The sequence below is a fragment of the Exophiala mesophila genome (assembly GCF_000836275.1).
Source record: "Exophiala mesophila strain CBS 40295 unplaced genomic scaffold supercont1.3, whole genome shotgun sequence".
Classification (NCBI taxonomy): domain Eukaryota; kingdom Fungi; phylum Ascomycota; class Eurotiomycetes; order Chaetothyriales; family Herpotrichiellaceae; genus Exophiala; species Exophiala mesophila.
Window position 1 is genome coordinate 3,737,572 of NW_015622506.1, and position 27,929 is coordinate 3,765,500.

The 27,929-nt window shown below is 49.7% G+C and overlaps 10 protein-coding genes across 10 annotated transcripts; 4 read left to right on the top strand and 6 right to left on the bottom strand.

Moving 5' to 3' along the window:
* Nucleotides 1-42: 42 nt before the first annotated feature.
* Nucleotides 43-1,751, bottom strand: PV10_04865 (uncharacterized protein; the record flags this gene model as incomplete). Its single annotated transcript, XM_016369456.1, has 1 exon — nucleotides 43-1,751. The coding sequence occupies exon 1, from the start codon at nucleotides 1,630-1,632 to the stop codon at nucleotides 43-45; it is 1,590 nt and encodes a 529-aa protein (XP_016225244.1). The 5' UTR covers nucleotides 1,633-1,751.
* Nucleotides 1,752-2,040: 289 nt separating this feature from the next.
* PV10_04866 (glutathione-disulfide reductase) lies at nucleotides 2,041-4,217 on the bottom strand. Its single transcript, XM_016369457.1, has 5 exons — nucleotides 3,730-4,217; nucleotides 2,846-3,677; nucleotides 2,566-2,795; nucleotides 2,322-2,508; nucleotides 2,041-2,268 (listed from the first exon to the last, which is right to left on the bottom strand). Exons 1-5 carry the CDS (start codon nucleotides 4,071-4,073, stop codon nucleotides 2,236-2,238), a joined length of 1,626 nt encoding a protein of 541 aa, XP_016225245.1. The 5' UTR covers nucleotides 4,074-4,217; the 3' UTR covers nucleotides 2,041-2,235.
* Nucleotides 4,218-4,657: 440 nt separating this feature from the next.
* On the bottom strand, nucleotides 4,658-5,811 carry PV10_04867 (uncharacterized protein). Its single transcript, XM_016369458.1, has 2 exons — nucleotides 5,362-5,811; nucleotides 4,658-5,306 (listed from the first exon to the last, which is right to left on the bottom strand). The coding sequence occupies exons 1-2, from the start codon at nucleotides 5,697-5,699 to the stop codon at nucleotides 4,688-4,690; spliced, it is 957 nt and encodes a 318-aa protein (XP_016225246.1). The 5' UTR covers nucleotides 5,700-5,811; the 3' UTR covers nucleotides 4,658-4,687.
* Nucleotides 5,812-7,093: 1,282 nt separating this feature from the next.
* Nucleotides 7,094-8,598, bottom strand: PV10_04868 (uncharacterized protein). Its single transcript, XM_016369459.1, has one exon. It carries the CDS (start codon nucleotides 8,568-8,570, stop codon nucleotides 7,110-7,112), a length of 1,461 nt encoding a protein of 486 aa, XP_016225247.1. The 5' UTR covers nucleotides 8,571-8,598; the 3' UTR covers nucleotides 7,094-7,109.
* A 440-nt stretch (nucleotides 8,599-9,038) lies between these two features.
* PV10_04869 (uncharacterized protein) lies at nucleotides 9,039-11,965 on the top strand (the record flags this gene model as incomplete). The annotated part of the gene is made up of 2 exons (XM_016369460.1): nucleotides 9,039-9,097; nucleotides 9,168-11,965. 2 exons carry the CDS (start codon nucleotides 9,039-9,041, stop codon nucleotides 11,917-11,919), a joined length of 2,811 nt encoding a protein of 936 aa, XP_016225248.1. The 3' UTR covers nucleotides 11,920-11,965.
* Nucleotides 11,966-12,261: 296 nt separating this feature from the next.
* Nucleotides 12,262-12,729, top strand: PV10_04870 (uncharacterized protein; the record flags this gene model as incomplete). The annotated part of the gene is made up of 1 exon (XM_016369461.1): nucleotides 12,262-12,729. The coding sequence occupies one exon, from the start codon at nucleotides 12,262-12,264 to the stop codon at nucleotides 12,727-12,729; it is 468 nt and encodes a 155-aa protein (XP_016225249.1).
* Nucleotides 12,730-13,310: 581 nt separating this feature from the next.
* PV10_04871 (uncharacterized protein) lies at nucleotides 13,311-18,664 on the top strand. The gene is made up of 2 exons (XM_016369462.1): nucleotides 13,311-17,166; nucleotides 17,214-18,664. The coding sequence occupies exons 1-2, from the start codon at nucleotides 13,498-13,500 to the stop codon at nucleotides 18,492-18,494; spliced, it is 4,950 nt and encodes a 1,649-aa protein (XP_016225250.1). The 5' UTR covers nucleotides 13,311-13,497; the 3' UTR covers nucleotides 18,495-18,664.
* A 286-nt stretch (nucleotides 18,665-18,950) lies between these two features.
* PV10_04872 (uncharacterized protein) lies at nucleotides 18,951-23,619 on the bottom strand (the record flags this gene model as incomplete). Its single annotated transcript, XM_016369463.1, has 1 exon — nucleotides 18,951-23,619. The coding sequence occupies one exon, from the start codon at nucleotides 23,617-23,619 to the stop codon at nucleotides 19,009-19,011; it is 4,611 nt and encodes a 1,536-aa protein (XP_016225251.1). The 3' UTR covers nucleotides 18,951-19,008.
* Nucleotides 23,620-24,411: 792 nt separating this feature from the next.
* On the top strand, nucleotides 24,412-25,365 carry PV10_04873 (uncharacterized protein). The gene is made up of 2 exons (XM_016369464.1): nucleotides 24,412-24,692; nucleotides 24,761-25,365. Exons 1-2 carry the CDS (start codon nucleotides 24,566-24,568, stop codon nucleotides 25,234-25,236), a joined length of 603 nt encoding a protein of 200 aa, XP_016225252.1. The 5' UTR covers nucleotides 24,412-24,565; the 3' UTR covers nucleotides 25,237-25,365.
* On the bottom strand, nucleotides 25,321-26,823 carry PV10_04874 (uncharacterized protein; the record flags this gene model as incomplete). Its single annotated transcript, XM_016369465.1, has 1 exon — nucleotides 25,321-26,823. The coding sequence occupies one exon, from the start codon at nucleotides 26,821-26,823 to the stop codon at nucleotides 25,321-25,323; it is 1,503 nt and encodes a 500-aa protein (XP_016225253.1).
* Between the last annotated feature and the right edge of the window lie 1,106 nt (nucleotides 26,824-27,929).

The window sequence follows — 27,929 nt, forward strand, 5'->3', positions numbered from 1 at the left end:
GGCGTCAGTCGTATATGCATCCAGGATCAAAAAGTCACCGCATCATTCCGAGCCGAGCGCCTTAATGTGATCATCAACACCGTCGACCACACGTCTGATGTGACTTTGCTCCAATTTTCTCGCCTTGTCCCTGCCCGCCTCCAATCGCTCCACTCCAAGCCGAATGCTCTCAATATGGACACTCAGCGGGATTTCCTTGTGGTTCTTGAGCAGTTCAGCGCTTCCCACGCGCGTGCGTAGCTCCTCCAATTCTGCACCCATAGCTTGCAATTTGAGGATTGTGGCCGAGACATGAGCCCATGCAACCTTTCGGTACGTGCCTACCTGTTTCAACAGCGAAAGTTGTTTGTTGACCTTTCCTAACTGGCCACGGTTTCCGCCTAGGGCAGTCCAGAGTTGAGCGAGGATCTCATCTTTGGTCGCTTGTGCTGCGATGTTATCGTGCATAGCAATACCATGCATCACGTCGAGGCGATCTTCGAGATTTTGGAGAAGCAGAAGCAGTGCTTGTGCTTCATCGATAAGGCGTTCAATCTCTTCGGCGACAATGCGCGTGTGCTGTATATACTGATCAAGAAGACGTGACTCGGTGAATTGTACCGGCTTGAATGGGGCGAGTAACGTGTCTAGGAAGAAAGTGGGAACAATTCCACGTGAGGCTTGCTTGACGCTAAGATCATCGAGGACTTTCTCTGTCCAGCGTGCAGTACTCAGCACAATATCCACGCCACGACCCACATGGGAATTGAACTTTTGTAGGTCATAGGATGCAAGCCTGGCGGTTTCAATGAACCCATCGAACTCGAGACCCAGCTCATTTCGTGATTGGAGTTGTGAAAATCGAACTATTTGGCGGAGGTCTCGAATCGAAGTCTCTGACCGCTTCATGTCCATGGGCAATGAAACGCCTGCGGCAGAGTCGGCGAGAATTTCCTCAAAATGAGCCTGCGTTTTCATGAGTTCGTCAAACTCGACCGGTGCCGAGGACGACCCAGAAGTGATTCGAGGAGCATCGGTGCTAGACGAGGTGTACTCGCAGATAGGAAGATGTAGTAGGAACACGCCAGGAATGCGACAGATGGGAGAAAGGGCGACATATATTGATGACGTCAAAAGGTTCTGCGTCATTACCACAAGGGCACCAAAGAGGTACAATGCAAGGACTAAGGAAAGAGGCTTCTTGAGAACATAAAGCGAGCTGCTCAGAATATCATATACCCATGTCGCCACTGGATAGAGCAGATGGACTGTCTGCATCAGGAGCGAGTCTGGTGCCGATTGGTCTGCTTCTTGGAGAGGTGGACGGTTTGGGCGAACAGGTCGAGAGGATACTGTTCTGGTCGAAGAAGGGGCCTTGCGATTGCGAGGTAGCTTAGGCGACGGTAGAGAAGTATAAGACTGGTGATCGAGGGTTGGCATGATGAGATTAGGTTCGGAAAACGTAGAAGAATGTGGCGTTGGCTTTGAGGGTTTCATCTTGTCACTGCGTCGTGAAGCATATCCTCTGGGTGAATGTCGAGATGACACTTCATGCTGATCTGACGGGGATGAGGTATTTCCAGAGTCTGGATCCTGGTCACCGTCGTCTATGACCCAGGACTCACCTAGCTGAGACCGGGAGCCAGGTGCCATGAGGTGATGCGTAGGCAAATTAAGGAGACAACAGGCTGAAGTCTAGGAGTTGTGCAATGAATGCAATTTACTGGCTTCCCAGTCAAGATGTAAGTTGGATCAAAGATGCACGACAGAACAACATTCTTGTTCTAGAAGAGCATCGCATGAGAGATGAGTACCTGGGTAAGAAGAAATGATGAATGGTCAAGACGTTGAGGCGTCTTTGTTACACGTTGTCATATGTTACCCAATGCAAACATGGCAGGCGTTACTCATCCTGCCCTGCACAAGGAAGTTGCCACCCACTTGACATGCCAGCAAACAAGGCAGGGACAAAGACGTTGGGTTAAGGCGACCTCCAGCCACAGTTGAGGCGCAGGCGCCACTCAGTGTCATTTTGTTCTTGGCACCTGCTGTAGATCATGTGACGGAGATTTGCGATGAAGCATTGATATGGACCTTGGGAGGCAGTTATCATCCCATCTACATATATGTTTGTGTAGGAATCGTTAGAGGTGGTGGTAATTTACATCAGAACCTCTGTATATTAGCCGTATTCTAGTTCTGAGCCTCACACATGCACAGAGACATTTCTTTGAACTCTATGAACACCATCTTTGATTACCTCAAGGTGACTAGTTCTTCAGCACTCGTCTACATTTCATTGTTAGTAAAGGCCCCACAAGTATGTAGCAAAGTGGACTCACCGGGTGGATGGCAACAGTGCTGTCAAAGTCCTTCTTGGTTGCGCCCATTTTGACCGCAACGCCAAATCCTTGAGTCATCTCCCCGACACCATCACCGAGGATATGCAAGCCTACGATCTTCTCGTCCGGCAGGATAGTCACCAATTTGAATTGGGTTGGGTTCTTTTTCTTCTCCTCAGGAGGGAAACTATTCTTTTGTCAGACGAGGAGCGTTCACAACCACCACACATAACAGGTCACTTACACATCGTAATACATGGCCGAAAACTTTGTGTTGTAGACCTTGACTTTGTCCTTGCCATATTTCTCAATGGCTTGTGGCTCTGTCAACCCCGTGGTACCGACTTCTGGGTGCGAGAACACCACCGATGGAATCAGATCGTAGTTCAGGAACGACTCTTTCAACTCTGGCGGACCAAATAGTCGGTTTCCGAGTTGTCGTCCGGCGGCGATGGCTACAGGGGTAAGTTCGGCCTGAAAGACTTGTCAGTATCGTCGGCAGCCTCGCAATTCATGCTTCATACCTGGCCAGTCACATCCCCGAGAGCATAAACACCCTCGACGGATGAGTTCTGATATTTGTCAACAGCAATATGTCCATTTTTTTGGAGTTTTATGTCCAGGTTCTCCAGGCCTAGGCCCCGGGTCTCAGGACTGCGACCAATAGCCCACAATAACTCATTGGCCACGATCTCTGAGCCGTCGTTGGAAATGATCTTCAGCTGTTTCTCGCGAGGATCGGACTCGTCTGCCCCAGGATTCAATTGGATGACCTCCTTGATACCTGGGTGATTGCGGTGGACAATCACGCCGGCCTCTTCATAATGCTTGGTCAGTGTTTCCTGGATCATCGGGTCGAACTTTCGCAAGAAGGTGTTTCCTCGGATAAACAGGTGCGTCTCAACTCCAATGGCGTTCATCACGCCTGCGAGTTCCACAGCGATATACCCTGCCCCGACAAAGACCATCTTCTTGGGCAGGTGCTTGATCAGGAAGTATTCGTCCGAAGTGATGCCATACTGCGATCCGGGAATTTTCTCTGGCTTGGTCGGGAATGAACCGGTAGCAATGGTGATGTGAGGAGCGGTGATTCTGTAGGCCTCGCTGCCATCCTTGGGCTTGATCTCGAGTTCGTGTGCAGAAACAAATGTTGCAGTGGCATGGATCAGCTCAATTCCTTCTTTTGCCCAATTGCTCTCATATGCTCCGTTCAACACCTTGATTCGTGCGTCTCTCTTCTCGACGAATGATTTGAAATCAAATGACACCTCGCCGGTGGTGTAGCCGTAATGTTTGCCGGCTTTGATGGCTTCATTGATGGATGCAAAATTCCATGTCATTTTCTTGGGAACGCAGCTGTTGCTCGTTAGCATCGACGCTCTCTGTATTCGGTGCATGTCACACCTACCCGACATTGACACAACATCCCCCAGAGATGCCTGCATCGATAATCGCTGTCTTTGCTCCATACCACCCGCTAGCTCTTCGAGCAGCGCCGGAGCCACCGGATCCACCACCAATGACAATGTAGTCATATTGCTTCGTAACAGGAGCCATCTTTGAGGATGAGGAGGACAAGTGTCGCGATAACCCACCAAGTCGCAGTGCGGGCCCGGGGCTTGAGACGAGTCTCGTGGGGGAGGGGTCGGAGCTGAGGGTTGCTTTGGATGCCAGGTTCGACGAACTCGACAAAGTGTGACGCAGGCTCGGGGCAGAGATGTGCTTGAGATATCGCCCAGCACCGAAGGACATGTCCTTCAAAACAACAAGAAGAAAGCGTATTCGCAAGGACAGGGTAGTCTTTAATATAAAATGTACCGTCGGTTCATCTATCGCGAAATGTTTTCAGGTCCTGCACGAGAGTGGGCTCGGTGCAATGCTGATGTGATCGACTAGATCCCGGGATGATGACAGGGCGTTTTGCGTGCTGGGCGACGAAGCAATGCTATTTGCTGGCCTAAACCCTGGATCGATCCAGGCTTGTTGCTTATGAAAGCACCGAGCGTCTTCGCTAATAATTTTGCCGTGGCTGCCCCAATCTAATCCTGAGAATCTCACGCCGCTTCGAGCCCAACTGTAATGACTAACGCTGCTTGAAGCTGTTTTTGTCCTATTTACAACTTATTGGATCCTAGTAGTAGTATTTTAACGAGTACCTATTTCATTCGCTGCCACATCATGACAGATCTACTAACTCAAAAGTATGCATCGTGGCATCCAGCATTTAGCCTCATGCATTCTCGCTACACATTATGGTGATGTCACTGTTGCCAGTTTTGTATATCACCTTGATGTATCCACAGTGTCCGACCGTAAACGTAGCAGAACAGATATCTCTTATCTCCCTTAGCTCGCCATCTCCTCGCTCACAACTTGGCATGTCTTGGGTCGAGCGTCTTGGGACCGATATCAACAGGCTGCCACCAGGGATAGCCGTCCGGAGCATTCGCTGGGACCACCCCTGTAAATTTAGCAGGTCTCTTTTCCAAGAAGCTCTGCACTCCCTCTCTGTTGTCTTTGCTGCCAAACAATCCATGGATTATCCGTGAGTCCAAGAGATGCGCTCCCTCGGCACTATCAGGGCCTCTGTACATCAGATCCCTCATCATCTTTGTCGACACCGTTGAGGTATTCTTTGCAATCTCGTCGGCAAGTTCGAGGGCTCGGGGCAGAACTGCCTCGGGGGTAGGGAGAGTCTCGGAGAACAAGGTACCGAAGAGCGGGTTGTCTGCTGTATAAACTGAGCCGGTCGTGGTCAGGTGTAGAGCTCTCGAGTGGCCGATCAATCGAGGCAAGAAAAACGAAGAACAAGCCTCCATGATCAGTCCACGTCTGCTGAACACAAAGCCGACCTTTGCTTTGGCATATGCGATTCGAATTGCGGCTGGCAAACACATGGTGATACCCACGCCGACAGCGGCACCTTGAAGGGCACAAATGGTAGGCTTAGTGCTTCGGTGAATAGCGAGAGAAGCTCGTCCGCCACTGTGTATCGAAGTCAGTATGAGAAAGGAGAGGACAAGTAGGGTCAATCTCTTACCCATCTCTGTGGTCGACATCACGCTCAGTCTTTGCATTCTTGGTGCCGCCTTTGCCGTCATCAGCACCCAGGAAACCGATTTCAAGATCAGCACCAGCGCAAAAGCTTCTCCCAGCCCCAGTAATCACGACCACCTTGACCCGATCATCAGCATCTATGATCTCGTATACTTTCTCGATCTCCACTCGCATGATTTCCGTAAAGGCATTTTGCTTTGTAGGTCTATTCAACGTGATCAAGACAACTTCGGTGGCGGAAGGAGACGATTCGGGAACGTGAGAAACTTTGATATGCCTCAATGGGAGGGACGTGTAGGACTGGGGCACCTGGGGCGCCATGATGGAAGGATGAGTAGAACAAAAGCGGTCTGGGATGTTCTGGTAAGTGGAGGAAAGAACCCCTACCTGATGGTCACAAAGTCTGGATCAAGACCACTGGACAACATTTGTCTGGAGGAGTTGCTGTCATAAATGTATGCATTGCGTCGGTTTGATGTCGTGTTGACCTCGGTTAGATTTCAGCCAGACCGAAAGGCTGGCTCGGCCGCGGTCTGAGGTTGCGTTGAGGTTAGGTTGGAGAAGCCTGACTGTGTTTAAGCAGTGGGCAGCCACTCCAGACTGCGGGGGTGTTCCCTCCAGTGCCTCCTCTCAGCATGCCGAGGGGCCCAAAGTCTCCTTTGACGACTTAGCCGACGAGGAATGGCGCCCGGGCCCGAAGGGGTACAGTAGTAGGTAGCTCTTTCAAAGCTTACCAAGGCACGAATGGCGATATGTCAGAGGTTTCGGACGTGTAACAGCTGGTTTCCTTTGACAACACATTGATTGGCAGGAAGCTGTTAAGATGTTCTTTCTACGGTGGACGCGTTTTGCAGCCAAAATCCGTGTCATTTCGAGCGACAGCTTGAAAGGTGTTGGTAACCCAATTATGACCTCAAACAGCACCGATAGGACAGATCATTAAGATACTCTGACCAGACTAGCTGTGATCAAGAGACTCCAAGCTCATACATCAGATCTTGATACGGGCCATTCATCGATAATGTTGTTCATCTTCATCATGTCGCTCTCTCCTAGCTCTCCTGACAGACAGCAAATCAAACGCTACATAATCTTCCAACAAGACCACGAATCTCCGAGGGCCACGCAGATCTCATCTGTACGTTTTACCACTCGACATAGCGTAGACCTCTTCTCCAAGACCTTGCACGAGGCAAAGGATGATGATGAAAAAGCTTTCTTGAAAGCGAAGGAGCCAAAAAATACGCGAATAAGAGCCCCGAAGGACACTTAATAGCGATTTCCACCGCGCTGTGCAATGCAGGGACACCGCTATACTGAGGCCAATGCTTGAGCTGACCCAGTCTCACAAGGTCTAGAGAATTTGTTAGTTGCATGATAAAATATAGGGTGTTGATGGAGGAGTGCTTACAAGTATGAAGAGAGGAAGAAGAGATCGAGTGCAAGAGAGATACTTATAGAAAAGATTCCTGTGTGGCCAGTGCCAAGACTCCCCCTGTGACTGAGGTACCAGTGATGACGCATACGCGGTAGCCCGTGAATTTACATGATGCAATACCCAGAGTCACAGCACTTGTCAGCACGACTGCCTTCCACATCCTTGGACGTGCCTTCCTTCGGTAATTTGTTGACGATGTTGACATTTACTAGCTTTTTATCACGCTGTCTAGCTATGTCATCCAACGATTCCAACACCTCGCTAAAGGCATCCCATACAGCTTTCTCGACAGGTCATGAATAAGCATCAGAGTCCTCCTCAATCTCTCTGTCGGCGTCATCTTCCATCCGGCCATAATCAACGATACCGTCATCATAGTTCTCCTCTTTACGATAAGGGATGATGCAATCCTGGATTCCATAGCTCTTAACGATGTCTTCCCATATGTCGAAATCAAGAGTGAAGACCGCTTGATTTCGCTGCGTTTCTTGTCTTTCTGACACCGTTCGTGAAGCTGCAATTCCCAAAGTGGGGAGACCATGACTATCGAAATCCAACCCAAGCTTACCTTCCTTGATCAAGAAAGACACATAAAACATATTCTCAACAGTCTGACCAAACGATTGAGGGTTGACGCAGAACTTGAACAACGGCACACATCCGTTATCAGCTATGTTGTTCCGTCTGAGGATCTCGTCTGCCTTCTCTTGTGTTGCTTCGTCACCAAGCAACTCAAAGTCGCGATCAGCATTGTTTGACCCATTTTCCTGAGCTTTTGCCAGTAGTCGAGCAATCTCAGTACACACAACTGTCAGACTGGCAGATTCTTGCTGCTCCAAGTCCTCATGCGTGAGTTCTATCGGCCGTGCTGCTTGCGTGCCATCGGTCCGCGCCTCTCTAGCTTTCCGCTGTGTGGGCTGACGATGTTTTTTCTGAACAGACAAAGGCCCAAGTAGAAACCCTGTCAAACAAGGCCGAGAATTGTACAAAAAACAGGCACTTTGCCCGAGATATGCCCAATTCATAGGCTCGTCATCGTCGTCGTCATCCTCGGCCCGGTTCCGTCTCCGCTGGCGCTGAGTTGCTGTACTTGATGGTGCATTTCGTGCTGTTGCCTCGTCCAATTCATCACCTCGTTTCATAAAGCCGATACACTTGGTGATAAAGTCATCGACGTCCACACCAGTAGAGGCACTGCCAACTGTGAGATTGTTTGTCTTCTTCGCTGCCGTATCGGCTAGATCCACCAGTAATCTTGAATCAATTGTTGCTTCTGCCGGTTGTCTGACAGCTTTGAAGATCTCGTCCTGCCGTCGCAGCATCTCCTGAAGACCATTATTCTCCGGTCGTACATAGTCTGATTTAGATTCGTTGAGGTCATCGTAAAGGCTACGAAGATCTTTGCGGATTTGTCGTCGTTCTTCCGGTTTCTGGTCGGGGTCGTAATGCCGCCGATCAAGCTTGTTCAGTTCTCTGCGATGAGCTGCTTGAGTTTGGATGTTGCCGTCATCTTCACCTCTTCTTCGTTTCTTGCTGCTGCCTGTCTCTGCGCCCGGTCTCACCGACATGGCCCCCGCTCCGCCCTTTCGTCTATCAGGGCTTCTTCTGGAGTTGGTCCGGTTTTCCTTATCCGAATCGGGGGAGCGATCAGGCGAACTCTCTGTGGAGAGGGGTGCGGTGTCTTCTGTCGGTGTTGAAGGGTTTCGTGAAGATTGGGCTTCGGAGGACTGTACAAGAGCGGTGATTCGAGCCATGCTCCTGGTGTCACTGTGGCGATAGTTGTAGGAGAGGAATGCCCCACTGATCAAGCGGGAAACCAGTTTGCACAATCAGAGAACGACCCCGGCCCCGTTTGGTCAGCGGTTAATTCGCATGATACGTCTTGACTGTCTTAGAGATTTTGTGATTGCTTCAAGCGCCGACTGCTGGCTTTTATTTCGTGGGCTCCTGAATGGTCTGCACCGTCAGCCGTGCATGGATAAGACAGATTTGCGACCGCTTCTGAAGCGCGTGCAACCGACGCGCCTGCCTTGATTTGACGCGAACTCCCTTGGCACATGTAATTGCACTAAGCCTGATTAGTCCAAGTCACATCTGGTCATCTCAAGGCAGCCTTGTTTGCTAATCCATCATTCCATTGAATAATTGAATAGACCTCACGATCGTAATTCGAGGGCCAAAAACTATGCATTATACAGAATGATGTTCTTGCTGTCATCGCCATGGACACCTATACCTTTGCCACTTCACGTCAGATCAACTTTCCCGTATGTGTTAGAATGTAAGCACTACTTACCGCTTCCCTAGGGGTTCAATGCCACCCGTTTCCTTCAAGTCTAACTCCGGAGCAGTAACAGCCTCGAGGGCAGACAGAACTCGGTACCAAGCTCAGTCTTGTTGAAGCATCCAGAGATCCGGCATATCGGGTCTATACAAAGTCCGACTTCAGAACTGTACGTGACAGCTCAACTATGGGCCGAATCCAAGCCGCTGGGGGTGTCGATGCAGACGCCTCACGTTTTCTTCAAGAATGGCAGGGTTTGGAACAAGTGGTTGGAACTTCCCGTCCTCGTCAAAGACTGCCCGATGTCATCACAGATCGCCATCACGATATGGGATATATCGCCTTGCCCCGAAGACGGTAGCATCAATCACACTGTCCCGTTCGGTGGCACCACAATCGCATTGTTCGACAAAGACGGCGCTCTCAGAAAGGGCCGGCAGAAGTGCAAAGTATACCGCCAAAGGGCAGCTGATGGTCAGATGCCCTCGTCAACCCCACATGTTCCGAGACCAAAAAGACGAAAGCGTAATCAGCTACCGTCACCTCCGATCCCAGAAGAAGAGGAGCTAGAAAGATTAGAGCTTCTCTTCAAAAAGCATGAAATGAATGAGATTCCACAGAACGATTGGCTGGACCAACTTGTCTTCCAAGCGGTGGGAAAGAAGGCTCGGGAGGTGGATGAGGCTGCGAGGAAAAGGGCTGCCTTGGCTAAGGCTGCCAGACTTGAAGCCATCAATTCGAAGCACAAAACACTCAAAACAGGAACATTAAATGCTGATGACGACTCTGACGATGATTTGATTGATGAGCTTGAGGATGAGGAATTATTCACCATATATGTTGACTTTCCCCGATGGGATTTTCCGGTCGTCTTTGAAGACCATGATTACGAACCTCCACGAATGATGCAAGAATTCCAACATGCAGCTGAGACCCAAGGGAAAGCAGCGCCAGAAGTTCGCTACGGGCCTGGCATATCCGGATTTGGCACCGTCGTTGATGACGAGGAGTATCCGGTGATGCAGATATTTGATCCTGATCAATTTCACAAAGACAACCCTTGCGAGAGCAAGCATCGTCGCTTGGTGCGAAGCAATCGTAATGCTTACTCAGACAGTGACCAGAAACCCAACGCCAAAGTGCGAGATCATCTGAATGAAATCCTCAATTACGGCCCCACGCAAGAGCTGACACCGCCGGAAAAGGATGTGCTGTGGACTTTCCGTCGTCACTTGAGTCGCGATAAGCGCGCTCTGACGAAGGTGGTCAAGGCTACCGACTGGAATGCACCCAACGAAGCGCGGCAAATGGCCGAACTGATTCCAAAATGGGCTCGAATCGATGTCGACTCGGCACTGGAGCTACTGGGCCCTACCTATGACAGTCCATTTGTCCGAGCTTATGCTGTCGACAGACTGCGGCAGGCCAACGACGCTGGACTTCTCCTCTATCTCCTTCAACTGGTCCAAGCTCTAAAGTTCGAGAAGTATGGTAATGAAGAAGAGGGATTACCACCAACGTCACTAGCCAAGTTCCTGATCGATCGTGCTGCGAATAACTTTACTTTGGGAAACTATTTGCATTGGTTCCTTATGGTGGAGATTGATGATCAAGGCCCAGACACGAACGCGGCGAATCGAAAGCTATTTGCAAGGGTGGAATATTACTTCATGATCGAGCTGGAGAAGAAAGACCCAGAACAGCGCAAAGTCCTGCTTCGACAAGGCGAATTGATTGCCGTCCTAACTAGGGTTGGCAAGGAGATTCGTTCCAGTCGAGACAGCCGGCCGTACAAGATTGAAAGGCTCAAAAAATACCTTGCAGATCCGAAAAACGAGCTGATCAAGATCGATCCGCCGTTGCCTCTTCCATTTGACCCCGAGATCCACGTTAGCGGAATCTTTCCAGAGGAAGCCAACGTGTTCAAATCTTCGTTGTCCCCATTGCTGCTGAAATTCAAAATCGCCAGTGTGGGAGATGGTGCCAGTACTTCTATACAATCTCGCTCACAGTCTGCGGGTCAATACTCGATCATTTTCAAGACAGGAGATGATCTGAGACAAGATCAGCTGGTGGTCCAAATCATCACGCTGATGAACGATTTGCTTCTCAAGGAAAACCTCGATCTCAAGCTGACACCATACAGAATCCTTGCCACGTCACCTCTCGCTGGGGCAGTGCAGTTTATTCCATCGACTGCCATCTCAGTGATTTCGGCCAAGTACAAAGGCTCTGTTTTGGCATATCTTCGAGCAAACAACCCTGATTCGTCAGGACCTCTTGGAGTCCGGAAAGAAGCGATGGACACATACATTAGATCTTGCGCAGGCTACTGCGTAATCACCTACATTCTAGGAGTTGGTGACCGTCACCTGGACAATCTCCTATTGCAACCGTCTGGCCAGTTCTTCCACATTGATTTTGGATTCATCCTTGGTCGAGATCCCAAGCCATTTGCGCCTCTGATCAAATTGTGCAAAGAAATGGTGGAAGGGCTTGGTGGAGCGGGATCTCCGCAGTATGCGCAGTTCAAGCAATACTGTTTCACGGCCTTTGCAGCACTACGGAAGTCGAGCTCGTTGGTGTTGAATCTCTTCAGCCTCATGGTGCAGAGCTCCATCCAAGACGTAAGATTAGTGGAGGAGCAAATGGGAGTTAGTGGAGGAGTTGTTGCCAAAGTCCAGGAGCGATTCCATTTGGACCTCACTGAAGAAGAGGCAGTCAAGGTGTTGGATCAAGTATTGGCTGACAGTGTCAATGCTGTCTTTGGTGTGATCATAGACAAGGTCCACGAATTTGTGCAAGGGTGGCGAGCATAATCCCCATGACAGGATATTGTTCAAGTCTCACCCATGGTGACAAACTTGGGAAATGAAGTTGCTTGAAGTAGGTCCAAGGGGTTATCAATTGGACGCGACGCTTGGACACATAAACAAAGAAACAAGGCTACAATCTTATATCAGTGCCCCGTAATCTCAGCCTCGTCAGGCACGTCAGGCTACCCCGCATACGTCAGTGATTCTTTCTTCCTTCTCCAGATACTGTATGTATCCATACATTGATCCATCATGTCCGTCCGCATCTTCCTATTTCTGTCTCAACCCATTCTACTACACCAGTGTGGGACTGTGAGGCGATAAATCAATACTACACTATCCGACATGTCTGCAGAATCCCGCGCCATTACCGCAGAGCAGTTCAAAATTGCCATCCAAGACCTGCCTATCGAAAACATCTACTCCAAAGCCAACGAGATCCGCAATTCAATCTCCCACCTCGAACGGTCCAATAAACAACTACAAGAGTACAGCGATAGCATAAAGTCGGATACATCCCTTCCAGACGAAACAAGACAAGAAGGGGACAAAGACTGTCTAGAAGCGGTGGAAGAGAACAGTATCGTAATTGCCCGGCAACAAGAGAGAATCGATCTTTTGAAACAAGAGGTTGAGAGACGAGGTGGTCGATGGCATGAAAGTCAAGACACAAATGGGAAGGTGAATGGAGAAGCCGACGCACCGGTGGAATCGCGGAGTGGAGGTCGACTCACGGATGAGCAGCTTCGTCAACAGATGCTTGACAGGCTTGGAGATGATGATCAAGATGATGATTCTGGCATGCATCTATGAGGACAAGAGAAGACTACACGGATAAGACACCTATGTTCTACAGCGCCTCTCCCTTTGAGAAGATGTCCCTGCCATATCTCTCAGAAACGATTCATCAGATCGAATCAGGGCTGGGAGGATTGAGCGGAGCAACTTGATGCTGAGCCATGTTCCATTCACGCAGCTACGTGAATGGAAGGTCAACAGACCCCAGCGCTTGCTTCCTTCCCCGGCCCAAGCACGCGTTGTACTCTACCAATAGAGTATACCGACCGAAGCACGAGATACACAGGTAAACGTCTGCAAATCTTGGAGGACGGAGGAGCTGTTTGTCTGGCGGAAAAAGGAATTTGCAGACCTGGGCAGGATCAGTACATCCTGTTCGCCTGCTCACTCCAGCGCCTGTAATAGTAGAACAAGTTTCATGATCAGTCGTCGAGATGAGCGAGAAATTGGGCATAAGATAGACTCAAACAACTTTCACGTGACGAGCGTCCCCCCCTCACCCCCTTTGTCATCGGAAAACCTTCCCTGCCCAGTTCCATGAACTTCCCCCGACAAAGACACAGATGCAACTTCGCTCCAATGCCATGAAATGAAGGCTGTAGACCATACAGGCCATAGAACTCAAAGGACACATCTTCTCCCGGTCAAGAGCATGATATGATTCCATTCCAAACGATAGAGTTCCGGTGCCACGGCCAAGGCACAATGACAGCTTGACCTTCACCTGCGATCGACACCCTCTCTTAACATTTGTCCGTCGACCACCCTGGGATCACATAAACAATGACCAACCTGATAAATCCTGATGCTGCGACACAGGAGCCCCGATCCCCTCTCCCAGATCTCTCTAGACTCTCAATCGAGCCTTCCCATGTACCAACATCGCCCTACCTACTGACCGAGATGTCACTCGATCGCTTTCCTACCATAGCAATCGATCCCATTGCGCTTATAACTACAGAATGTATTACAATCACCTCGGCCATGCGCAAGCATGCTCGGTGGGCCCAATCATCAGTCTCTGCCATTCTCGGAGGAGGTGCCTCCAGGCTACAGACAAGAGATCTACAACGACCCGACTCGCAAAGTCGACGCGGGAGCAAGATGGCCGTCATTTCCGACCCCAGCAAAGCGACTCTTAATATTCCACATGCTATGGACGACGACAACGCCAGCTTAGCCAGTCGGTGGGGCCTTCGAGGGAAGAAGGGCAAGAGTCTCCAGGACAATCCACTCCTATCTGCCTTTGCCCGCCTGCGGAGAGATCTGGCTGGGTGCAAAGACGTCTCGACCGTAGACGCACCTGAACTTCTTCACCCATTTCTACAGGTCATTCGAAGCTCGTCGACGAGTGCCACGATCACCAGTCTTGCCGTTATTTCCATCACCAAGTTCTTCTCCTACAACATCATCTCTATGAAAAGTCCACGGATTGCCTTTGCCATGCACTTGCTAAGTGCCGCAATCACACACTGTCGTTTCGAGGCAAGCGACACTTCTGCGGATGAGGTGGTTTTGTTGAGGATACTTAGACTGATGGAGAGCATCATCTCACGACCTGAGGGTCAATTACTCGGCGATGAGAGCATTTGTGAAATGATGAGTACTGGTCTCAGTATGTGCTGTCAGGCACGGCTATCAGAAGTACTCCGAAGATCCGCCGAGATGGCCATGGTCACCATGTGTCAAGTCGTTTTTGGCCGACTCAGGTCACTGAAAGTCGAAGAAATTCCCAAATTGAGGAGCCGCTCTAACACAAGAACCACCCTTTTAAGTCCTGCCGAAGATCTCAAAATTGAGCCACCAATGACCGGGAGCGTCATGGGCAATGGTGGCCTATCACGACCGAGTTCCGAAACCGATGTGCGGGCTAGCATTGAACCTACCACTGAAGCAAGAGATCCCTCTGTTCTCCCTCAAACAACTGTCCCCCAGAGTGCGGAAGACGAGTTTGAGAACGTCGAACCATACTCATTACCATCAATTAAAGAGCTTTTCAGAGTGCTGATCGGACTGCTGGACCCCCACGATAAGACCCATTCAGACCCCATGAGGATCATGGCTTTGAGGATCATCGATGTTGCCCTGGAGGTCGCTGGCCCTTCAATAGCACAGCAACCCACCCTTGCCGTCATTGTTCAGGACGACCTTTGTCGACATCTATTCCAGCTCGTTCGATCGGATAATATGGTTTTACTGAACAGCTCTTTGCGGGTGGCGGGAACTTTGCTGGCCACTTGTCGTAAGCTTCTTAAGCTTCAACAGGAGCTGTTCCTGTCGTATCTTGTGGCTTGCCTCCACCCCCGCGTCGATATTCCACAGGAGCCAGGGATCGACCCTTCCTTGTACGAAGGTGTACCGCAATCACCGAAGCTCGTCAGACCAGCACCATCACAACCCAGCAGTGGACGCTCAACACCTATTCCGATTAAGGATCGGCAAAAACTAGGACTAGAGGGCGGTGCTAGGCGGCCCGAAGCACGGGAGGCAATGGTTGAAAATGTTGGAACTCTGGTTCGAATGCCAACATTCATGGTCGAACTATTCATCAACTATGATTGTGATGTGGACAGACAAGACCTGTGTGAGGACATGATTGGCTTGCTCGCCCGCAATGCTTTCCCAGACTCAGCGACCTGGAGCACCGTCAATGTTCCCCCGCTCTGCCTAGACTCGTTGCTCAATTTTATCTCCTTCATTGCCGAGCGTCTGAATCAAGAGGTGCCTTCATGGGCAGAAAGGCGCACTGAGGACATGCGACAACAAAGGTTGAGGAAAAAGATCATCAAAAGCGGTGCCACCAAGTTCAACGACGACCCTAAAGCAGGTGTGGCTTTTCTGGTGAGAAATGGCATCATCTCAAATCCAGATGACCCAATACAGATTGCACGATTCTTGAAGAGCACCTCACATGTTTCCAAAAAGGTCCTGGGGGACTTCTTGACAAAAAAGTCAAATACCCAGTTGCTGACGGCATTCATTGGTCTCTTCAAATTTGAAGACAAACGAATTGACGAAGCGCTTCGAGAACTGCTGGGCGCATTCCGCTTACCTGGTGAATCAGCCCTAATCGAGCGCATTATTACAACCTTTACCGAAAAATACTGCGCAGAAGCAGCTCCCGAGGAAATCGCAGACAAAGATGCGGCTTTCGTTCTGACATACGCCATCATCATGCTAAACACAGATCTCTACAATCCCAATGCTTCCAAGACCCAAAAGAAGATGACTGCGGAAGATTTTGGCAGAAACCTTCGCGGCGTCAACTCAGGGAAGGATTTCCCCATAGAATTCCTGCAGGATATATACGAAGCAATCAGGGACAACGAGATCATCCTACCGGACGAACATGATAACAAACATGCCTTTGAATACGCCTGGAAGGAACTTCTCATGAAAACTACCGACGCTGGAGATTTGGACCTGTGTGAAACCAACGCCTTTGATGCAGAAATGTTCAAAGCAACGTGGAAGCCTATCATCGCCACGCTTAATTATGTTTTCATGTCCGCTTCGGATGATGCTGTCTTTTCTCGAGTTGTTGTCGGAATCGATCAATGCGCACAGATTGCCGCCAAATACGGCATTACCGAAGCCTTTGATCGCATCATCTACAGCGTCAGCTATATCAGCGGCCTCGCTGCGGAAATCCCTCCTAGCACTTCGTTGAACACCGAAGTCCAAGTTGGCAACAAGAGGGTCATGGTCAGCGAGATGGCTGTACGACTTGGCCGGGATTTCCGGATGCAATTATCAACGGTGCTCCTGTTCCGAATTCTGTCAGGGAATGAAGCTGCTGTTGGCGAGACGTGGATCTATGTGGTGAGAATATTGAGAAACTTGTTTGTCAATTCTCTCATCAATCCTCCTGAGATCGAAGGCAGCCGATTGAAAGGTCTGGAACCAATCCCGTTGCAGCCACCCTCCCAAGTAATCGATCGAGATGGTAAACTTGGTGAAGGCGGTCTCTTTTCTACCTTCACCTCCTACATCTCGAGTTACGCCGCCGATGACCCTCCCGAACCATCGGAAGAAGAACTTGAAAATACCCTAAGTTCTATTGATTGTGTCAAAGCATGCAATGTCGATGTTGTGATGAAACATATTGCAAGCTTGCCCGCCCCCCAAATCAAGGCCCTTGTCCAGGCCTTGTTATCCCAGCTTGATGACTCATCACCTGTAGTTTCTGTCAAGCCTGAACGGCCCATGCCAGTGACAGTCAGGGTCAATGGTCACCGCATGCCCAAGGCTGGGCCAGAATACGATCCTGGAACAGTATTCCTACTGGAATTTGCGACGATGTTAACACTGAGGGATGAAGAAACCATAGGTACGGTGGGAGAGAATCTGACGGCTTCTCTGCAAAGCGCAGTGAGAGATGCTGCTAATCTGCACCCTCTTGCTGCATCACGGGTTGTACATTACTTCTTGGAGCTATTGAAGTACAGCCATGTAAGTCATTCACCAGGATTGGTCGAGTTGTCACTGACATCAAGCAGAATCAAGACTTTATGCGTGCGCCTGTGGTTTTACATGCCATATCCAGCTTCGACGACACCGTGCTCGACCGGACGGCGAGCACAGTAGTCCAGGGATTTTCTCTGTTGATTGCTGAGCCAGATGCGCTTCGTAATGATATCACGAGTTCTCCCGATTTCTGGTCCACTCTACAACGGCTACACCAGCACAAGACGGAGGCAGAGAACGTCTTCTCAATCTTGTCGATATTGTCAACATCATCACCAACAGCTGTTACAGCTGACAATTATGAAGCAACAATCGCTCTGGCGAACGACTTCGCGGCCGCTGGGTCGATCGGCTCAATACAAGAAAAACGACGGGAATTTGCCGCGAGACGTGGCCAGCAGGCCAAACCCGCAAGGAACGAAGACATCGTTGTTGTCCAACGCGCTAACAAAGCCATCGCACTCATCTACCAGATCACAAGCCTAGCACCATCTCTCATTGAACAATCGCATTTGGAGCGTCAAGAGGCATGGGCAGCCTATTGGAGCCCCGTCTTTCGAGCACTTTGCGCGCAATGTGTCAATCCTTGCCGAGAGATCAGACACCGCGCCCTTTCAGCATTGCAGCGAGTGCTTCTTTCAGGATCTGTGGCAGATCATGAAGAGCACGCCGAGTGGACAGCAGTGTTTGACGAGGTGCTATTCCCGTTGACTCTGCGACTATTGAAACCTGAGGTCTACCAATTGGATCCCACAGGTATGAACGAAACGCGCATCCAGAACGCAAGCATTCTATGCAAGATCTTTCTCCGATACCTCGACCGCCTGGTTACATGCGGACGGATGCCGGATGTATGGGTCAAAGTGTTGGAACTTCTCGACCGCCTAATGAACTCTGGGACCGAAGGCGATGCCCTAGCGGAGGCTGTTCGTGAAGGAGTCAAGAATGTGCTTCTGGTCATGGACGGCGCCGATTACCTCGAACGCAATGGACTTGCCGCTGGAGTCACACCTCCCAAACCAGTCACACCACGCAAAGACAAACCCGAAACCTCGGCTAAAGAAGAGGAAGAAGGAGAAGAAGGAAAAGAGACCGACGAGGCAGAAGACGAGCAAGACACTACGCCAACCATTGAGATATGGAGCGAAACCAACAGGCGTTTGGATAGGTTTTTGCCTGGGTTGATGGAGGAGCTTTTCCCAGCTCCACCTCCCCCTCCCCCTGTCGCTGCCTCGGCTCCTGCTCCTACGGAACAACAGGGCCCTTCATCCTCTGAAGACCCGGCGGCGGCGGCGGCGGCAAAAGAAGGTTAAATAGGTTAGACGTAAAGATCCTGCGCATTGCAGGCGATTCGAGTATACAAAGTTCAAAAACCATTAGTCGCCAACCGATCTGCCACTGTATGTAAACGTAATGCATATGCAGTTGAACAGCCGGGAGCGGTGCTACAGGATATCATATATAGTCTCTTGCGATTAATTCGATCGAATATTGAAGGTATCTGACGTCGAGAGACTTCAGATGGCGGGGAATATAAATAATAAATCCATCATGATACTAGGTACCTACCTACCTACCTACATTATGAATCCACACCCGAATGTGTCAGCCGTCTCAATAAAACTCAAGGTCAAACAAGAGATTGAACTGTGTTTAATATGAGAATGAATGGATAATTAAATCATGATTGAATACTTCTAGCAGGATAGGTGTGTTTCCCAGCTTTATCATTTGTCGATCTAGCTGGGTATCAACAATGTAGAGGGCAGTCATCTATATGTCTATCTCACACCACTGACTACCTATCTTCCCTCTCCACCAAGCGTGTTATGAAGGCTGTCTCACCGCTCTCTTCGCCTCCTCTCGCTTTGATTTCTTCGTGGTACAATCACAACCATAAGTCGCCCTAAACTCCTCAACCGACAAGTTTTCCAACTTCGTCAGAGCTATCTTAGAAGCACGTGTCTTGGCATATCCTTTACTGGTCCCTCGGCTCGAACTTATGACCTTTCCATGGATGACCCAGCCGACATGAACGGTGACACCAGCCACTGCTTCATCGTCTCTCGAGACATCACTCGTGTGCACCGACGTTTCCACCTGCCCCAGAGTCTCCGGTGTCGTTCTCTGACAGTGGAAGTATTCATGTAGGAGACGTGACAGGTGGGTAGTCGGATGACGATTGGCGAATGTGTCGTAAGCTTCGATATCTTCGAAGAATGGTTTGACGTGCTTCTCGAAAAACTTTTCGATTTCGATAAAGTCGAAGTTCGAATCGACTAACATAGCCCCGAGATAGCTTTCGACGAGATCGGCTAGTGCTTTTGGTGGAGATGTCGTCAGTCTTGTCCAGAAGTCAGCTTTCACGTCGTCCTGTCCATGTCGGACGTCGTCGATTTCCTCAACATATCTGGCAATATCGGAAGACAATGACGGATGGGATGCGATCAAGTGTTTGTGGAATTGGAGGTCCACGGCAAGAGCTGCGAGGAATTTGTTGGATACCATGGCCATTTTGTGTTCGGTGAGCCATTGTGGGCCGCGATGAGGGTTTGATGAGAAGAGCCACCATATGCATACCCAGTCGAGACATGCATCTCCCAGAAATTCCAGGCGTTGAAGATCCTGTACCGGTGAATTCTGATCTGATGAGTGTGTGAATGCCGAACGGAGTAATCGTGGTCTTTTGAATCGATAGCCTGTGGTCTTGAAGATGGTGTCGGCAAGATTGATTGCCACCAAGTCTTGGGTATCCAAGCTCCAACGCGGCGGTTTATACATGGGAGCGACTTGGGCCCAGGAAACGATGTCGTGGTCGGGGTCTTCGACGAGCTTTGTAATGGCTTTGATGCCCAGATCGAACTTGTCGGTTGTGGGAAGATGTTGACTGGTCATGATACAGGCTCCAATAGTGGCTTCGCAAACATCCGCAATCGTCTTTTGTCCTAGACCATGGCTGCGTTGCTTCTCAGACAACTTGATCTTGCGCCCCTTTTTCTGCGTGAGGAATTCCGGGTACCAAGTGTCTCTCCAATTATCACCAGTTCCTGCTCTGATGTAACGGTACAGGGCATATTCTGGTTTCGAGGCCACTGAAAAGAGACGGCTGTTGGAAAGCAGGGCCATGCGTTTGCAGTGCATGCCTTCTTCGTCGGCATTTGTCCGATTGAACACGGTAATAGTTGTCATCATTTTGAGTAGTGAGTCACCAATGAACTCGAGTCTCTCGTAGTTGAGACGAGTTCCTTGTTTCACGTTGTCAGTCTTGGAAGACTCCTTCGGATCCGGAAGCTGATCGCCTTCTTCCATGTCGAGATCTGCAACTCCATCATTGTCTTGAGTATAGGCCTCGAGGGCGAGACCCAGAGGAACCTCTTGCAGATCCAGTTTGGAAAAGGCCTCTCCCACAATCAAATACGATTCCAACCTATGCAGAACAGCAGGCCAGACCAGGAGAACCTCTGCCATAGACTTTGACACGCGTGCAACTTCTAATGGTTGAGGAGCAATGTAGCATGAGCCGGAGCGCTGCTGGTATCCAGGGCAACTTTCAAGGAAATTTCGCCCTGATATGATGAGCGTGGCATTGATGACAGGTTGTCGAGGATCATATTTGTCTGCAAGCGTTTTCAGATCCTTTCCCTTCTTTCGCCATGTGCTGTCAGTGAACTCGACAATGGTATCGTCGTATTTCTTGTCACCACGAAACGCGTTGGCTGGTGGTTTATCCCAGATAGTCACCCCGGTCACGGTGTTGTTGGTCGAGTAGTGGAACTTTCCACTCCCCGGGTCAACGAGAAAAGCATTTTGCCATTTTCCCGAGTCAACACTCTGACAGTGCGACTCTGACAAAGGATTTATGGTCTTCCATTGCAATCTTTCGGGCGATGCAGCAGTAGCTAGCTCTTCGGAGTCGACTAAGGCATCGAATGAATCGTCATCAGTATGATCAGAGGCCGGCGCCAACCAGTAACTCATATTGTGTGATTCGGCCTCGTAAACTTTGTTGAAAATGTCTGCAAAGACTGCATTGAGAGTGTAACAAGTCAACTGACTGATCTGTTCGGTCGTGACAGACACGGAAGAAGGGAGGGATGAAAAGAGGACCTCGTGTTCGACATTTTCGTCAAGAAAGACTGGGAAATTTGGGATCAGAGGCAAAGGGAGGCGTGTGAACAAGAGTACTGATCTCTTATTGTTCGCCCCGGTGCTCGAGAGGAAAGTAACTCGCGTCACAAATAAATGGGTTGGTAGATCTAAAGATCCAACGCCACTATCGAACCAGAAGTTGGGTTTTAGCGTCTTCTCGTACTGGTCCAGTGTTGAAGGAACGGCAGTGCGACGATTGAGGTTCTCGGGCTTCACCTTTCGAAAAATACTGTCCAAATTCTCATCCAGAAGTCCAGCGGCATAAAGCTCTTGACAGCATTTGAATGCTGCAGCACGCTTAGCCAATATTTTGTTGGTACGTGCCTCGCCTGTGGCACCTCTCACTTTGACTTGCGAATCTTCATTGACAGGAGGGAGTACAACCTTGTATTTGAACATGTCGTGTTCTGCATCGATCATTTCGACGTAGACTTCGGATCCTTCAGCGCCGATGACACGCAGACTCTCGCTATATCTGTTGAGGAGAACTAGAGAGTTGTTGAAATTTGCAACGACATTCTCCTTTGTCACAAAGCTCCCACAGCTGGCATCACGAGTCATGAGCTGTTTTAGTTTAGTTCCACGGCCTAATTTCCGGTCGGGAGGGAGGCGTTGGCAGAAGAGACGGATATACTCGTCCATTTCGATGGCATAATTGACGTGGGCTAACTGTTTCGCATCGCCAACCTCCATCATATGCGCAAATATTGAGTCCTTGACGCGAGCACGGCCGCGTGACTGCATATATTGTATTGGAGTCTTGTACAGGTCGAATCGTGCAACCAGATTACACTGAGGGATATCAATGCCTTCTTCAGCCACACTAGTTGCGAAAATCAGGTTGATGCGTCCGTCTCGAAACTGTTCCATGACTACTTCTTGGTTCCTGGAAGAGGCTGTCTCCGAGTTAGATTTGGAGACTCCGACAAGAACGCCTAGCCGAACGTTGGGCAGACCGATTGAATGGAATATGTCACAGAGAAGAGATGCTGCGAGCCGTCGATCGGTGAGAATGATAGCTCTGGTGTCAGGAAACGCTGAATACTGATCTTTGAGCTTTTGGTACAAACATTGAACCTTGGGGGACAAGTTATGTATGTCGTCTGGGTTGACAGGTCCGAGGTGATGGTTTTCTACCAGTGATATGGCAGCAGCTACAAGATCCTGCCTTGTTTGTTGATAGTCTAGATCTGAACTTTCGTCCCTAAGTTGGACTTCGACCTTTTTCATCACTTTGGCAGACTGGTGACCTCGAGCAAGGACGTAGTGCCAGATTTTGTCTGCGGCCCACCACCCAAGTTCTCTGGCGGCTTGCCTGGAATAGTCGAAATACTTTTGAAGATCAACGACGAAGCCCACAGAAGAGCGAAGATTGCTCGTCAATTCGGTGTCGAGCTCTGGTCCGAGACGAGGATAGAGCCAATACGCATCTCTTGCTCTTGGGGCGAAATCGAAGATTGACAAGTCATTGGTGGTGACTATCTTGCTTTGCAGCATATCCTCAAGGTCATCCGCGACTTTGGCAACATCTCGCTTGGAGTCGACTGGAGAGGCGGTCATGCCAAAGATTCTCGGACGGGGATTGCTGCATTTGAGATAATAGTCTCGGATAATGCGGGCGTATGGATGGTTTTTCTTGCAGTGGTGAGCTTCGTCAAAGACTAGAAGCGAGATCTGGTCGATTGTCAAGAAAGAGTGCATCAAGCACTGGTCGAGGACAGCAGCGGTACAAACGACGACGGTCCTCTCCGCGAAGATTTTCTCCCAGGGGGCTCGCCTCCACAAATCATCATGGGAGTCACCGAATAGGGGGATGACGGGTTGGGGGAGGTTGAGGTTGAGGAAACGGGCTTGCTGACGGGCGAGATGGACGCTGTTGACGAGAAAGAAGATGATCTTTCGTGGTCTACCTTGGGCACGATCGAGGAGTTCTTGCTGTAGATAATGTCTGATCAACAGGGCTGCGATGAGAGTCTTGCCGCTGCCGGTGTCTAAGACAGCAATGACATTTTCATCCTTTGCCCTTTCAAAGAGTTCTTCTTGATAGTCTCGTGCTTTGTCAATGACACTTCCGACAATCTCTCCCCGTGGAGCAGACGGACCCTGTGACTCGGCTAGATGCAGCTCTTGGGAATTGGTGGTGATGAATTCTGCAAAGGCAGCAGTATTGGCATGAGTTGGTGTTGCTGTCCCACTGCTGGGGCGAGTGATGGACACGTCACTACCACTCTCACTCTCGTCATCTGAAGGATATGGAGACAGGATTGGGGTGGAGGTCTCTTCGCCCATCCTTGGACGGTCTGCTGTGTCAACGTCAAAGGTCGTGCCTGCCATTCCACGAGATAGAGGACAAGGACGTATCTAAGTGCAAGGAAGCGCGATTGGGATACCTGACTGGGAGCTCAAGTCATGGGCGTCGTTCCAAGTCGCAGAGGATGAGTATGAGTGAAATTGAACGATTGGTGCCCTGAAGAAAGAGGGACTGAAGGGGGGATTTTTGTAAGACAAACATTGTGCGTGGTGACAAACATGCGTGACTCTGGTGAGAGAGGTCACTTGCTGCTTCACTGTTCTGCTGCTTAATGTCCCATGTCAGCACTTACTGTCGAGAGAGGGGTTGTGTCAGTGTGGGTGTGAGTTTCAAGATTTTACTCAAGAATTGGAAGTAGAACCAGTCTTGTCTTCACCTCATCTTGGGTGAGTTGACTCATGGGACTGGACCAGTTTTGTAACGAACTGGGTGATGTGAAGAGAGTCCCAAGGAGGAGAAGATTGGGCATGGGATTCTGATGCCAGGATTCATCATTTCACAGAAGGTGATGTACTTAAGTAGTATGGTTGCATAAATTTAGTTAAACCACCAAGGCTTAACAGTGGCCAAGCACGCCTAAAGACCTCACTGGGAGGCCGAGGAGCCCCTCGTCCCCCTCGGCCCCCTCGGCCCAGTAACCCAACGCCAGGCACTAGCTTCCTGCTCATAGGCCTGCCTAGGCGTGCTAGACCCAGTAGGAGGATCGGTACCTGGTACCTGCAGAAACACATCTTATAACCACGTCATATCATCCATCAAATGTTTGACAGTACATTTGATAGTAATCGTGATTGTGAGGTGTTGTCTTGAACAGATTCATATCATTCAAGAAGAGCCGTCACCTGCAATTCTCACCATTCTCCACCTGTTGCAGTGTCATTGTCATTGTCGCACACAAACTTCACGTTCTGCATCAGCATCATCATGCGGATGCACGTGGTGACCATCACTACCCTCCTGTCCCTCGCCTGCGCACATGGCTCACACTCCCATGAGGAATCAGTAGACCCTGCTGAAGATTGGGCTCTCTACCACATGCAAGAAGAACACCGTAAGGCCTGCTCAATTAACACCTCACTCGTTTTCCACGAGTTGATCCCATCCCCTAACCTTCCACAGACATCTCGAACTTTGATCCCGCCTCATTCTTCTCCCTCCACGATTTCAACAACGACGGCTACTGGACCCCTGACGAAATCCGAAAATCCTACGGCCTCGACGACGAGTCATTACAGTCAGAACCAGCCGACAAAAAAGATCAAGTTGTGCTCGATGTCCTGAAGATCTTCGATGCAACTGGCACGGGGTTGATTACTCGCGACGACTGGCTGCAAGGCATTCGTGACGGGAAGAAACTGCCGGACTCTCAGATGGGTCCTGGCCATCATGGAGACGACGAGTATGAATATGAAATTCATCATTTCGAAAAATATCATGACGAGAACACCAAAGAGGAGGACTTGATCCATCCAGAGGATATTGAACATTTTAGAAAACACGACTTGCGCGAGGATGAAGAATATCGTATCCTCATGGAACAACAGAGTAATATCGTGGAGAGGAATATTCCGGCTAAGTTTAGGAGACAGTCGTAATTGGGATTTCAAGATTCTAAGACTCCAGTGTATTATTACGAGATGCAAATGAGAACGAGAACGAGAACGAGAATAAGATGGGCATCATGATTGTATTTGAATATCAAAAACACAATGCATCACGCCAGGTGCAAAGGTCTTGACATGTTGAACATGCAAACAGACACAGCTGACCTTATGATCTTGATCCTCATAGCGTACTGTCTCCGCCTCAGCCTCGACGATTTTCCTGATATCGTTGACAATATCTTCCCTGATGCTATCCTCCTTGGTCATGTCCACGTTTTCATGGACATGCAACCAACTGGACCTCTGAACTCCTCGATCCTTCAACCTCGACAAAACCGCCACAGCCGACTCCCAACTATCATTCGACGAGGGCAATAACCCCAAATTCGCGTGCTTGAGATTAATCCCAGAACCCTGCCCGTCACTTGCATCGATCGACGACATGGCTTTGTCGATCTCACTCAAAACCTTGGTCGCCCACCGATTATCACCCAAAAAAGCCACACATCGGACTCGTTGGGCCGGTTCACTGTCACTCCTATCAAGTCGAAGAATCTGCATGGCGATATCTTTCGGTGTCGAGTCAGTAAGCGATCCATGTTCATCCACTCTGACCACAAGACAATTCCAGCCATTGGCATTACATCCTCGACGTAGACCCTCGATACTCCAAGGATTGATATCCCATCCCCAGACTCTGCGGACCCCTCGCATTAAATAGCAGAAAGCGAAATATCCAATACCCACGTAAAAGTCGACGACGTCGACATCTTTGACAGGTTGACCGAGCTGGTCGTTTGAAAGACCATAGAAAGACGGCTTCTGCTGTGTGCGCTGTTGTGGTGCAGGAGCTCCGCTCTCAATACCTAGAATCCTGGCCTTTTCCGAAATATTCCCCCGACTGAACATGGTGTAAAGCGGTGCCCAACATTGCGTGATTCCTTTATGTTGTGATGTTGAGACCCAGAATGCATTCTCAAACGCATCTGCATTTGCATTGACATCGCCATCAGTGTCTCTAGATCCCCAGTCTCCATACACTGGAGTCAATCCTGATGGACTTCGCATGACATTCTGCCGCGTCAGAGGTTGGGACCTCTTTTCCTCGCCGAGATTACATCCATCACCATCGTCGTCATGTCCTTGTTCAGTCGAAAGCGCGATCGGCGCACTGATGGCGACATGAGTAATCCCTGATCCTACAAATCCATCTCCTGCAATCGATCGAAATAACTCCGTCTTTTCGTCATTGTTCAACTTGTCGTAGAACCTTGCCCATGATTCGCTGTGTCGCGCGAAATTAAACGGCAGGAGCAGTAGTGGAGGGTAACTCGTGAATCTTTTGGGCACATCTTCGACTGAAAGACTTGCGGCCAAGGTCTCATCAGTCTTGTTCTTAGTCTCAGTCTCAGCGGCGTGATTGATGGGATTTATTTCTCGGAACCCGCTCTTGGCACAAAATGCGATGATTCCTCTGCGCAGGGGATTTGCCTGCCGCTTAGATGAGATCTTGGCTCGACGAGGACGAGCCTTTTGATCCGTTGGAGGAGAAGGAGTCAGGGTTGTAGAGTCTGACATATCACATTGTGACTATGGGTTATTGTTAGTGAATGGATTGTTTGTAGAATTGCAAGGTTGTTTTTGAAAGCCTTGGTTCTATGCCGAGTACGGAGAATGCTCAGCCTTGCCGATATCAATCAATATCTGATACATATTGATATCGACCCACTACGTAGAAATGCTTACGTCATGCAAGGCTGGCACTGACAGGTCGGATGTTTGTGATTTTCTATCTACGAACTGTAAAAGCAATTCGTGATTTGCTGTGCATCCTGATGTGATGTGATGCACTGATAACACTCTTCGGTCCTGGGCTTTGTTGTACCCAACCGTTCTCAAGATTGTGTCTAATCCAGCACCGGTCATGACAAGGGTCGGGTTTTTTTTCGATTCGGATTATTCGTTGATGACTCCTTGTCGTCCTCCGCTCCAACGAACACCATCAATCATTCCCTGTCGTCCTCCGCTCTATCCAGCTCTATCCATCGAACGTCATCATCGATTTCGTATCTGAAGCACGGTCTCGCCAGCTGCGCTCGTCACTAGTTCTGACAACGCCTCACGTTCACGTCCTTCAATGATCAAGCTGTCAACCGAAGGACCACGTATCCATGGTTTCTCTTTATTCGGAACGATGTATCCCTCCTGATCAACCCTCTCGAAACGTTTGGCCTCTTCGGGAGGTTCGGTGTATGCATCAGCGCTGGGGATGACAAATTTCTTGAGATCCATTTGAGCGATCTCGGTCCAGAGATGACGCCGAATCTTGGTGGCGTTCAGGATGTATGTCTGTTTTCGAATGTTAGCTTTAGAAATACATGTCGGCGACTTATTAGAATGGGGAGGGTGCCCACCTTTGGTTCTGCCTCGTTGGTGGCGTCCGAAGGCTTGCTCCGAGCAGCATCACGAATGACATTCTCATGCAAACGTCTGGAGAACAATTGCACCATCGTCCCCCGGTTGCGGGTTTGCTCCCAGGTCTCTGGTTCCACAGGAGGTTCCGTCGTCATGACGTCGAGATTTGGGTGGCGAAGGACGAAAAAGGCGGCCAACTGCAGAAGAAGACGGGTTTCTTGTTGCCTTCGAGTGACCAAGCTGGACTCTGGGTCACCTGACTGGGCCTC